Raw genomic sequence first — 13,618 nt, forward strand, 5'->3', positions numbered from 1 at the left:
TGAAGAATTCATCGTCACTGAGGAAATAAGAATTAGTTAGGATGCTCACTTGCTCGTTTCTTCAATCGCAGTTTTACGGATATGCCGTATTCCGTTTAGCAGCAGTTTTAGAACACTTAATTAGCCATTCAGTAGTTAAGCCCGTCTGTTCTTATGCTCTTCAATATACTTGCACATTACATACTGCGAAGATGTTTTAAACATATACGACGGTTCACGAAAAACTGACATCTCAAAAAGAAATATGTTTTAAACGTGTGTACTGCACCATGGTTTACAATAAACTGACGGATATAAATTCCAATCAATTTTGGGTCTCAATAACTCTACTGTAAAATAGGACGATTCTGATGTTGACAGTTCTCGTAGGATGGGGAGTTGCTTTATTAGCTGAGAGACTTCATCATTTTCGAAATCATCTTTCATTATGATTCCTTGATCAAAGAGTTATTCCACATAATGTTGTAAATTATTTTTTACCATTTTGCTTAAAGGCACAGTAAATAATATCGCGTTTTCAGCCAAATCTGTACAATTCCACAAAAATTTCCGGCTTTCCGAAAAATAGAAGCTTCTACTGATGCGGTCTGTCCAAGAAATCCTGAGTATCCGAGGATACAACATTTCATAGGTTTTCAGTTTCTGACTCGGTCTCGAAAGCCAAGAACAACGGCCGAGAGGATTCGTCGTGCTGACCTCTCGACACCTCGCTATCTGCAGGCCTTCCGGCTGAGCAGCGTTCGCTTGGTAGGCCAAGGCCCTTCAAGGGCTGTAGTACCATGGGGGTGGGAGTTTCTGACTCTATGTCTGCGTCAAAGTCCTGGCCTCAACCCCCGTAAAAAAGTACCCGGAAGACATTACATCTCTAACGTCCTATTTTACAGTAGAGTTATTGAGACCCAAAATTGATTGGAATTTATATCCGTCAGTTTATTGTAAACCATGGTGCAGTACACACTTTTAAAATATATTTCTTTTTGAGATGTCAGTTTTTCGTGAACCGTCGTAATTGTTAATAAACTTAACCATGATAGGTTAATATTGTGTTTGGTCCGTATTGACTGGTCTGAATGTACAATATAACTATTTATAATAGTTTATTTAAATCCGCCTTGATCAATACACTCATTAAATGAAAGAAACATTTATTAAACCATACATGTTTCGGGAAATCTCAACCATTCCCTTCATCAGTGGTTAGATCAAAGAATAACATAATATGACACAATCTTTTGTTTTACAATTTGAAGGAGTATTGTGTCCCAATACATCATGTCAAAGAGTAAAGAGAACTTATGAAATATTATAAAAATGATCAATACATACAATTTTGGTTGAACTGAATGAGAAACACTATACAAATTTATGATCTTCAAGTTTTTCTTCTTTTCTTCTTCTTTTTGTTCCTTAAATGATTATATGCTAGCCTAAACATGTATGGTTTAATAAATGTTTCTTTCATTTAATGAGTGTATTGATCAAGGCGGATTTAAATAAACTATTATAAATAGTTATATTGTACCGTCGTAATTGTTTAAAACATCTTCGCAGTATGTAACGTGCAAGTATATTGAAGAGCATAAGAACAGACGGGCTTAACTACTGAATGGCTAATTAAGTGTTCTAAAACTGCTGCTAAACGGAATACGGCATATCCGTAAAACTGCGATTGAAGAAACGAGCAAGTGAGCATCCTAACTAATTCTTATTTCCTCAGTGACGATGAATTCTTCATATAAATGTTTGCAGCTACGACCAGAGTACATAGCCCACACACTTTAAACTGTAGGTTAGATATTTCTGTTGTTCTACCCATCGTCAACTAGTAACTAATTTGTCACACTCCTTGGCTAAATGATCAGTGATGAGGCGTTCAGTTCAGAGAGTCGCTGGTTCGATTCCCTGCTGTGTCGGGGGTTTTAATAGCGTCTAATTAATTCTCCTTGCTGGGAGTCAGGATGTTTTTGTTTGTCCTAACACTTTTCATATTCAGACAAAAGACCACACAACCATCCACCACAGAAACACGGAAAAGTGAATACATCTGGTGGTAAAACAGGACCAAGTCCTCGCTTCCAACACAGTTCTAACACGCGACCCCACGGGTGTTGGAAACGTAAAAGAAGAAGAAGAAGAAGAAGAAGAAGAAGAAGAAGAAGAAGAAGATGTAACTAGTTTACCCGATATCGAATGAGGGGGAGGTAACACTATTCAAGAATCGTCGAACACGACCTGATATGTTAAAATTTCAATTGTGACTAATTTAACCATCAAACTGTCAGCTCATGTTTGTGGAGCGTTTATTGTGGGGCGACGTCTTAGACAATGTCGATAATTATTCATTCTCACAACCACACATGACTAAAAAAGTAAGAATATGTGCGTTTTCTGGTTGAAGTTATTAGCTTCATAGTAAGTATACAGGATTAAATGAGAATGTTATACCGTGATCACTTTTTCTTTAATTGCTATTCGTTCGGGGTGTCGAGCTATGAAGATCTTTTGCCCTACTTGCACCGTATGTGAGGAACCTGCGTGTATTATGTATATGTGAAAGGTGGAAGTATAAAGTGTTGAATGTGAGGAAAGGAACGTTAAGGACGACACAAATACCCAGTCCCCGGACCAGGGATATTAATCATTTACAATTAAAAGCCTCTGACCCGGCTGGGAATCGAACCCGGGGCCGCCGGGTGACAGGCGGACGCGTTGCCCCCTACACCGCGGGGCCGGACTACCGTGATCTAACGGGATGGTAGAAAATGATATATGGAAGGCATACGTTGTAAAACACAATACTATCATATAAGATAACACAATAGGTTAGAATACCCACCGCAGTACAGTGGTTTGCTTCTGAATACTGTGAGGCACTCCTGTCGACCTGTTGTGCAAACACAACTGGACGAAGGTCAGAGCAGTACAGTATAGTGAATCACAAGTACACGACCTGATTCGGAAACTTGTTGTTTACAAACGCTCAACACGTATGCGACGCAAAGCAAAGCTCAAAACATTAACTTTGGTCCTCCTGGACAGTAATAGGACGTTCACAGTGTTCTGTTATATCGTAGCTGTTCCGTCCTCTTAGAAAATTTATACAGAGCGCGCACTTGTCCGCGTCTCTATTGAGTGTCCAGAATGCATTTTGGTTTCCGGCAAGAAAACGAGACAGGCTCGAACAAGACAACATGTCGGCTAGAGGGGCATTCGCGGCCACATGGCCTCCAACTTAATCAATAGCCATCCAAGCATTTCAGTTTATTGTTAATGTGTAAATAATTTCTATGCAGTTTGTTAATCATGTTTAATTGTAATAAAAGTTTTATTTACGTGTAATATTAATACATGACTCGGCCCTATGGTCTTATCACGTGCTTAACCAAACTACAGTCCACTACCAGAGTAATCATCGCTGTTTAGTAATACGACATGTGTGCTACAGCATTCAATTCGTCATCCAACATTTTGGTCCATTTCCGGGCCCGATATTACACGGTAAAAGTGAAACGCGTGTGAAATAACCGCAGCATTGGAAACATACAATGCAACGTGGGACTCTTCAGTTTACAAGGTCAGATTCCCTTTAATTACCTTTTCCTTGCATTATTTACATTTGTGTGAGCCAGTGCTTTACAATGGACGAGAACGAAATCGCAAAGCTGATCAAGCAACGGGGTTATCTGAAAGGTAGAATCACAAAAATCAAAACTTTCGTCGAAAAGTACGACACTACTCAAAACCTACCAGACATTAGGGTTAGATATGATGCACTTATTGATTTAGAAAGCAAATACGATTTAGTTCAATCGCAGCTTGAGGTGGAGGATAGTAAACGAGATCATGGGGTAGATAGAGATGAAGTAGATGACATTGTGTACAGTTTGAAGGCAAAAATGCAGGTATTATTGTCGCCAGACCAACACGAAAATGCCGGTAGTACCAGAAGTAACACTTCCAATTCGTCGCATGAAAATATCAACATCAAATTACCCGCGATTAAACTACCCATGTTTAGTGGTAACTATGAAGATTGGATGTCGTTTGAAGATAATTTCAAACTATTGGTGCATGAAAATTCCAGTCTAGCAACCATTCAGAAATTTCACTACTTACTAGGAGCAGTTCAAGGTTCAGCTAAAGCATTAATTCAGAACCTTCCAACTACTGAAACAAACTATACGGTAGCTTGGAACCTATTATGTGATCGGTTTCAAAACAAGAGACTAATAGCAGCAAAGCATGTTAGAGAAATCTTAAACATTGCAACAGTGGAGAATGAAACCGCTGAAGACCTCAGGCAGTTCATCGGCACATTCTCAAGCAACTTACAAGCACTTAAAGCATTGACATTAGATACTCCTCTCGAAGAAGTAATATTATCACAACATATTGTTGATCATCTTGATTATGAAACCAGGAGGGGCTGGAAACTAGAAGCAAACGCCAACAAAAATTCCTCCCTCAAACAATTAACATCTTACATTGAACATCGCTGCCAAGTCCTTGAAAGCATGCAAACATCTGTCAGTCAAGTCAAGGTGCGCGGTAGTAAAGAAAGCTCACACAAGAAACAACCGTCGTCCTATACACATGCTGCATGTATTAACAATCAGTGCTCTTATTGTAAACAAGGTCATGCACCAGGACGTTTTGCATGTGAAGCATTTCTCAAGTTAACAGTGTCAAATCGCATTCAATATGCTCGTGACAACAAACTCTGTTTAAATTGTCTTAGAGCATCACATAAAACGTCAGAGTGTACATCCAGTCACTGTCGCAAATGCAACAAGGCCCACAACACATTACTACATCTTGAAAATCACAAGTCTAGTACAACTAACGAAACTACTTCTAACAACAAGGTGGTATTTGCCAGCGTTCACACAACCACCAAGAATGAACATCCATGTACTCGAAACAAACCATATGTGTTGTTATCCACAGTTATTGTCAAAATCAAGGATCACAGTGGTAAATTTCGCAAGGTTCGAGGACTCTTGGACAGCGGCAGTCAGACTCATCTCATTACTACAGACACTGTCAGCAGACTAAATTTAAAATGTAAAAAAGACACCACTTCTATTGTAGGCATTAACAATTCTTCATCAACTCTGAAACACAGTGTGGATATTCACCTCCAGTCCACAACATCAGATTTTAACACTAACATAAATTGTTTAGTGGTTCCTGCCATCACAGGAGAAATGCCTTCCATGGAGTTAGACTACAAATCGTGGAACCTACCTAATGACATCACACTAGCAGATCCTAAATTCTACAGTCCAGGCAAGGTAGATTTAATCATTGGTGCAAAGATGTTCTTTAACATTTTAAAGACAGATGGGAAAAAACGTGCAGGTGATTACCCGGTATTGCAGGACACTCATCTGGGTTGGATAATTTCTGGTAAATGCCCTCAGTCAAACAGCCATCCTGCATGCAACACAGTCACTTCTCTCTTTGTCAAAAAGGAAGATCAACTCGACACGCAACTTCGTAAATTTTGGGAAATAGAAGAATTGCACACTAAACCTAAAACTCAGGATGAACAACAGTGTTTACAGCAATTCGAGGAAAACACCACACGCACTCCTGAAGGAAGATTCGTTGTCAGGTTACCTCGTAAAGAAACTCGATCACCCTTGGGCAATTCTCGTGATATGGCAGCACAACGATTTCAACAACTGGAAGCAAAATTCAAGAAAAATCCAGTATTGCATGAACAGTATGCAAACTTCATGTCCGTGTATGAACAGTTATCTCACATGAGGGAGGTATGCCTACATGCAACAAATGATTCTGAACATTATTACTTGCCACACCACGCAGTATTTAAACAAAGCACAACTACATCAGTCAGAGTAGTTTTTGACGCATCAGCCAAAACTACTACTGGAGTGTCGCTTAATGATACATTGTTAGTAGGGCCTACTATACAACAAGACCTTTATTCCATTGTGTTGAGATTCAGGACACACAACATTGCATTTACGGGAGACATCACGAAAATGTACAGACAATTTCGGGTTCATGAAAATGACACGCAGTTGCAAAGAATTATTTGGAGGGAATCGCCACAAACAGCTATCAAGACTTACGAACTATTGACTGTCACGTATGGTACAGCTTCAGCTCCATATTTGGCAACACAGTGCCTCAAACAATTGGCAGAAGATGAAGCAACTTCATTTCCACCAGCATCACGTTGGAAGACCTTTGTAGCAAATAGGGTAGCTCACATTCAACAATCAACGAACACTAGTGACTGGCATCATGTACCATCACAAGATAATCCAGCGGACTTGATTTCTCGAGGCGTCAGACCAGCAGATCTGCAAAACTCAACCATTTGGTGGTCAGGACCCGCCTGGTTGTCCACTTCTGAGTTAAATTGGCCGCAGAACAACAATGTTGAGGATTCGCTCGCCATAGCAGAGCAGCGACAATCATCCACACTATTAGTAGTGACACAAGCTGAAACTATTATTGAGAAATTCTCATCATTAATAAGACTGCAAAGAGTAATAGCTTATTGTTACAGATTTTTGCATAACACTAAGCATGCCAGGGACAAGAAAATTGGACCTTTAAATGTTGAAGAATTGGAACATTCATTAGAAGTCTGCATTCGTATTGCACAAAACGCAGCCTTCTCAGAAGAGATTGGAGACCTGAAAAACGGAGGCGTAGTCTCTAAGAAGAGCCAGACAAGGAACCTATGTCCCTTCTTACACAACAATATTCTAAGGGTCGGAGGCAGGTTGAAGAATGCATCGATTCCGTTTTCATCCAAACATACAATACTGTTACCATCAAAACATCACCTGACGACTCTAATTGTCAAACATGAACACTTACAACAAGCTCATGCAGGACCAGAATTGTTGTTAGCAATCCTTCGTCAACGTTATTGGATTCTGAATGGCAGAAATGTAGCCAGACAGCAAGTGCACAAATGCGTAACATGTTACAAATTGAAAGGCGTAACTAGTCATCAACTCATGGCTGACTATCCTGAGCATAGAGTTCAACCAGCACGTCCATTCAGTGTTTGTGGCATTGATTATGGAGGTCCTGTTCTACTTCGCCCAATTAACAAGAGGAGCAATGTCCGTATCAAGGCATACATCGCACTATTTGTTTGCTTCACGACAAAGGCTGTACATTTGGAAGTAGTCAGCAGTCTTACTACAGATGCCTTCTTAGCCGCACTTCGCCGTTTCATAGCCAGAAGAGGAAAGCCCGCAGGTATCTACAGTGACAATGCTACTACGTTTATTGGAGCCGATAGAGAATTAAAAGATCTTCACCAATTCATAGCATCACCGCAGCATCAAGAGGAAGTTGTAAGCAATCTGGCAAACAAGGGTATCAACTGGCATTACATTCCACCTCGTTCACCCCATTTTGGAGGATTATGGGAAGCTGGCATCAAGTCAGTTAAATATCATTTGCATCGAGTTGTTGGAAACTCATCATTAACATTTGAAGAACTTAGTACTGTGCTCACACAAATTGAAGCCTGTTTAAATTCACGTCCACTTACAGTCCTATCCTCAGATCCGACTGACCCTCAACCCTTGACTCCAGGTCATTTTCTTACTGGTAACAGTTTGAATTCCATTCCTGAATCCAATCTGACACTTGTACCCAGCAATAAACTTTCAGCATGGAAACGGTTGCAGCAAATGGTGCAACACTTTTGGACCAGATGGCATAAGGAATACTTAACCCAACTACAAAACAGGCCAAAGTGGGCCTCCCAGCAACCTTGTATACAACTTGGAGCAGTGGTGGTTATCAAGGAGGACAATTTACCCCCGCTTCAGTGGAGACTAGGTGTGGTTGAGGAACTTCACCCAGGTCTCGATGGACTTGTGCGAGCAGTCACCATAAAAACTGCTCATGGAAATTTCAAGAGACCAATAGTGAAGTAGTGTTTTCCTTTTTATGACAATATGATTCCTTACAGTGTTAGTGAGTTGATTGGTGTATAAAGTTGTATTTGTAGTTATACTGTACAGTCATTTAACAAAATGAACAATTCAAAAACTCTCATTGTGCAGCTGTGAACAAAACAAACAATGCATCAGCCTGCACACCAGTGTACAGTTCTGTTTCATTTTATCTATGTTAATTAGTGATTGACGTTCATTTAAGTGCAACATTTATTATTATGTATTTGTATTCTGATGACATTTTGTTTTATGTTAGTGTTATTTTCATTGAAACTGTATTTTGTCTTGATTGAATGCAATCAACAGAGGGGAGAATGTTCCATCCTCTTAGAAAATTTATACAGAGCGCGCTCTTGTCCGCGTCTCTATTGAGTGTCCAGAATGCATCTGGTTTCCGGCAAGAAAACGAGACAGGCTCGAACAAGACAACATGTCGGCTAGAGGGGCATTCGCGGCCACATGGCCTCCAACTTAATCAATAGCCATCCAAGCATTTCAGTTTATTGTTAATGTGTAAATAATTTCTATGCAGTTTGTTAATCATGTTTAATTGTAATAAAAGTTTTATTTACGTGTAATATTGATACATGACTCGGCCCTATGGTCTTATCACGTGCTTAACCAAACTACAGTCCACTACCAGAGTAATCATCGCTGTTTAGTAATACAACATGTGTGCTACAGCATTCAATTCGTCATCGAACAGTAGCAAATACACTTCCTATACAAAACCTTATGTTTTCGGTATAAATTTCCCTTGTAATCAAATTTACATTCATGGCGAAGCATTTATAATGAGATTCAGTCTGACTTAAGCGAAGCAACCGAACATTCTTCTACGTAATTAAGTAACATTTTGCAATAGGTAGAATAGTATTGCAATACGAAGGGTCGTACAAGCTACGTGGGTAGACAATATACAAATGAATCAACAACAGAACGTCGTGTATTTCAGCGGTCTAGCAGACCACACCTCATAAGTTGGGAGCTTACTTTTTTTTTCTCTTTGCTTTACATCGCACGGACACAGATAGGTCCTATGGCGACGATGGGACAGGAAAGGCCTAGGAATGGGAAGGAATCGGCAGAGGCCTTAATTTAGGTCCAGCCCCAGCATTTGCCTGGTGTGAAAATGGGAAACCACGGAAAACCATCTTCAGGGCTGTCGAAGTGGGGTTCGAACCCACTATTTTCCAGATGCGAGCTCACAGCCGCCCCTCCTAACCGCACGGCCAACTCGCCCGGTGGAGGAGCTAATTTCACTTGGTACTTACTATTAATTGAATAATTTACCTACTTAATTCTCAAAACGTATTTCATATTTGGTAGCCTACAGTCTCATCAAGAGCCAGGCAATTCGGATGATTTGACGAACGGATGAAGAAAGGCGAGGCTATATTGGATGAGCTGTTTAAATCAACTTCTACACCTCCGTTAACCCTCTACTGCCCAATGTGACTTTGAAGTCACACATCATTCTGTACACATTTTCTACTGTTAGAATGCAATTGAGCCACTACTTCCCAGTGTAACTTTCAAGTTACAGTATGGCTGTGTGATTTTCAACTGTTTATAGTTTAATAGTTATATGCATAAGCCACCAGGAAGCCCCAAATGTATGGTTGGGAGCATTTCCCAGGGACATGGCGGATAGCTAGTTTTACAATTAAGTTTTGTGTTATTACTAACAAATTATATGCATAAAAAATATAGAAACCAAAGGTAAGCATCTTGGATATCTTATGAGACTGTTATTTTATAAATTAGTCAATTTTCACATATCAGAACATTACTGCCCAGTGTGACCTGGAAGTCACAAACCTAATTTTTGAAAATCAAAAATGAAAATTCAATAAAAACTGCATTTATGTGTAGTTTACAACATATTTACTTAGTATATGGCAGAGAAAATTTTTTTAAACACAACAAAATAATTTGGGCAGTAGAGGGTTACAATTTGCATCCTTCTCTGAGATGCCCACTAAAGTATTAGTCCGGATGATATGTACTGTATATTCCTCACTCAGGAAGTATTCGGACTGTATACTAGTCTCACAGAGCTGTACTTACCAAGTTTGGCGTGTCCAAAACAGAAGAGACATCCATCTGTTCCGTTGATAACAGCGTGGATAACATCGGTAAGAGCATTGGAGCAGATTTCGGTCTGAAACAAGAGAAAAGAGTGAATAAATGTTTTTGCAATTACTCCATTTTGGGTCAATTAGGATAGGAAATCCTGTGATTTACTTGGAGAAGGGATTAAAGAGAATCGGGCTCCTAAAAAGCGATTGAAATATTTATTTTAGATTTCCATCCAAAATTAACGTGAAATTTCCCGATATAGATTTTCTACGTAGTTACATTTGTTACGATCAGTTAAGATAATTCATCTACAAACAAGTGTCTTACTTTTACCAAATTATAGTTAAAATTATTCCAATCTAGTTGCAGAAGTTAAGTTAAAGAGAAACTGGATCAGGTGGGCAGTTTTAACAGCAATAATAATAATAATAATAATAATAATAATAATAATAATAATAATAATAATAATAATAATAATAATGAAAATCCACAGCCTGTTTCCAGTCATTCGACCGGGTCGGGAATGGAATGAATGAATGAATGAATGAATGAATGAAGACCCCATCTAGCGGTGAGGGTAGGAATTGTGCCGGTTGCCGAAGCCTGTCGCACTCCTCTGCGGCAATGATTAAGGAATGACAAATGAAATGAAATGATATTGGAGAGTGTTGCTGGAATGGAAGATGGAAGGGAAAACCGGAGTACCCGGAGAAAAACCTGTCCCACCTCCGCTTTGTCCAGCACAAATCTCACATGGAGTGACCGGGATTTGAACTACGGAATTCAGTGGTGAGAGGCCGGCGTGCTGCCGCCTGAACCACGGAGAATAATAATAATAATAATAATAATAATAATAATAATAATAATAATAATAATAATAATAATAATAATAATAATAATAATAGTCCGACTCCTTGGCTGAATGTTCAGCGTTGAAGCCTTGAGCTCAGAGGGTCCCGGGTTCGATTCTCGCCCGGGTGGGGGATTTTAATCGCATCTGATTAATTCTTCTGGCCCGGGGACTGGGTGTTTCTGTTTGTCCCAACACTCTCCTCTTCAAATTCAGACAACACACTACACTACCAACCACCACAGAAACACGCAATAGTAATTACATCCCTCCACATAAGGTTGGCGTCAGAAAGGGCGTCCAACCGTTAAACAGGGCCAAATCAGCATGTGCGGCGCACTTCGCACGCGCGACCCCACAAGTGTGGGAAATGTGGTGGAGGGATGATAATAATAATAATAATAATAATAATAATAATAATAATAATAATAATAATAATAATAATAATAATAATAATAATAATAATAATAATAATAATGGAAAGATCGGAAAGGAAGCAAATATGAAGTTATGTCGTGCGAAGAAGATGAAGATAGCCGTGATGATGTGTGACCTCCGGAGAGGCCAGATGTTGGTCTTACTATTTAGAGGCCATGGGCAATGATAATGATGGTGATAGTAATGATGAAGCAGAGACAGTGTGAAAATTGGTGATAACACATAGTCTGCTCTTGTCGAATAACCTCAAAAATACGCACATGGTTTAACATCTCAATCAGACGCGCGAATCACTATCAACAGAAACATTATGCCTTCATTCTATATGAAAACTGCAGAGAGGTTTGGAATTATATCCAGGATTTTGGGGACACAATCTAGTGATTAGAAATATTGTATATAATAATGACAACCGGAACAACAACAACAACAACAACAACAACAACAGAAATTTTATAGGTTTAACGTTACAGATCTTAACGGACGCCGCGTGTCAAAATTACGGCATGCAGGAGGAAGTTACAGACGTAGTCAGATTCAAATTTCTCAAATGTTATCTCGGTCAGAATAAACCTGCTATCACCGAGTACCGAGCTCGATAGCTGCAGTCACTTATGTGCGGCCAGTATCCAGTAATCGGGAGACAGTGGGTTCGAGTCCCACTGTCGGCAACCCTGAAGATGGTTTTCCGTGGTTTTCCATTTTCACACCAGGCAAATGCCGGGGCTGTACCTTAATTAAGGCCACGGCCGCTTCCTTCCAATTCCTAGGCCTTTCGTATCCCATCGTCGCCACAAGACCTATCTGTGTCGGTGCGACGTAAAGAAAAAAAACCCCTGCTATCTCGGGATAAGAAAGACAAAAACTGTGCCACTAGTGTTGCGACTTGTTGCTAGATGTCCTGTGTTATGTTATCAGTGGTCCGGCTGCATGGCTAACTAGTAGTCAGCGTGCTGGCGTTTGGTCACAAGGGTCCTGGGCTCGATGCCCGAAAGGGTCGGGAATTTTAACCATAATTGGTTTATTCCTCCGCCACGGGGACTGGGTGTATGTGCCGTGTTCATCATCGTTTCATCTTCATCACGACGCGCAGGTAGTCTACGGGAGTCAAGTCGAAAGCCCTGCACCAGGCTTCTCCGGACGCCATACGCCATTAAAAATTATATCTGTTCTAAGAACTAGCTGGCCGGGGTAACAAGCCTGCCTCTCACAAAGAGGCACCGAGTTGGGTTCGTTTCCCGGCCATGTCAGGGATCCTCTTTTTCATGAATTTGAGGGCTGGTTCGAGGTCCACTCTGCTTATTCATATTCATAGGCTGTGGGCCAGTTTCCACCTTTCGAAGAACTGAATTCTACAATACTGTCTGCTCCAAATTCCACACAAGTATCTCTCGTAAACGATTCGTTAGATGTAAATAAATCAATCGCTATCAATTTGAGTTTAATTTATTGAAAGACCTATATATGATCATTTCATTTTTCAAAAGGAAAATTTGGCACCTTTTCTTTAAATTTTGACATGAATTTATTTAGGTTTCAAGTCGAGAAAAATCTGTTTCTAACCCACAGTTTACGTAACACCTCTTGAACGGTGGGCGCCCATCTCTTTCACAAATTAGTAGGAGTGAATGAATAGTTTTACTGTTGTTAACTTTGGTGATGATGATGATGCTTGTTGTTTAAAGGAGCCTAACATCGAAGGTCATCGGCCTAATGCTAACTTTGGATAATTCAACCATTCATACTTAGCTTCCTCATATTTCATATATTTCTTCGAATTCAAATGGAAATATCCGTCTTGCATTCCTTGACGATTTCAGAATAACCATTTAAAAAACATTCTCTTTATCTCTTTTGCTCTAAAAAGTTCACAACGTATTTCCAGTCATTCTACCTGGTCAGGAATGGAATGAATTAAGCCCCCATCTAGCGGCGAGGGTAGGAATTGTGCCGGCTGCCGAAGCCTGTCGCACTCCTCTGGCGCACTGATAAATGACGGACAGATGAAATGAAATATTATTGGAGAGTGTTAGTGATAAGAAATAAGACAGGGAAAACCGGAGTACCCTGGAAAAAACCTGTTCCGCCTCCACTTCGTCCAGTACAAACCTCTCATGGTGTGACCGGGATTTGAACCACGGAACTCAGCGGTGAGAGGCCGGCGCGCTGCCACCTGAGTCCTGGAGGCTGCTCTTTTGCTCTAATATTACCACATTTAACCTGCGTGGATATACCGTCCCAGTCACATTTGTCTGTTTTATTTTCTTTCCTCGGAGAACTCGTGGAA

At 40.1% G+C, this 13,618-nt stretch overlaps 1 protein-coding gene across 1 annotated transcript in view; it reads right to left on the bottom strand.

Moving 5' to 3' along the window:
- Window positions 1-13,618, bottom strand: part of LOC136880859 (kinesin-like protein CG14535) — a 352,948-nt gene that overhangs the window by 105,711 nt on the left and 233,619 nt on the right. The window contains exon 4 of the mRNA XM_068229150.1: window positions 10,032-10,125. Coding sequence (XP_068085251.1) covers window positions 10,032-10,125 — 94 coding nt within the window. The remainder of the gene's footprint in view (window positions 1-10,031; window positions 10,126-13,618) is intronic.

This window comes from Anabrus simplex, chromosome 9, assembly GCF_040414725.1.
Source record: "Anabrus simplex isolate iqAnaSimp1 chromosome 9, ASM4041472v1, whole genome shotgun sequence".
Classification (NCBI taxonomy): Eukaryota; Metazoa; Arthropoda; class Insecta; order Orthoptera; family Tettigoniidae; genus Anabrus; species Anabrus simplex.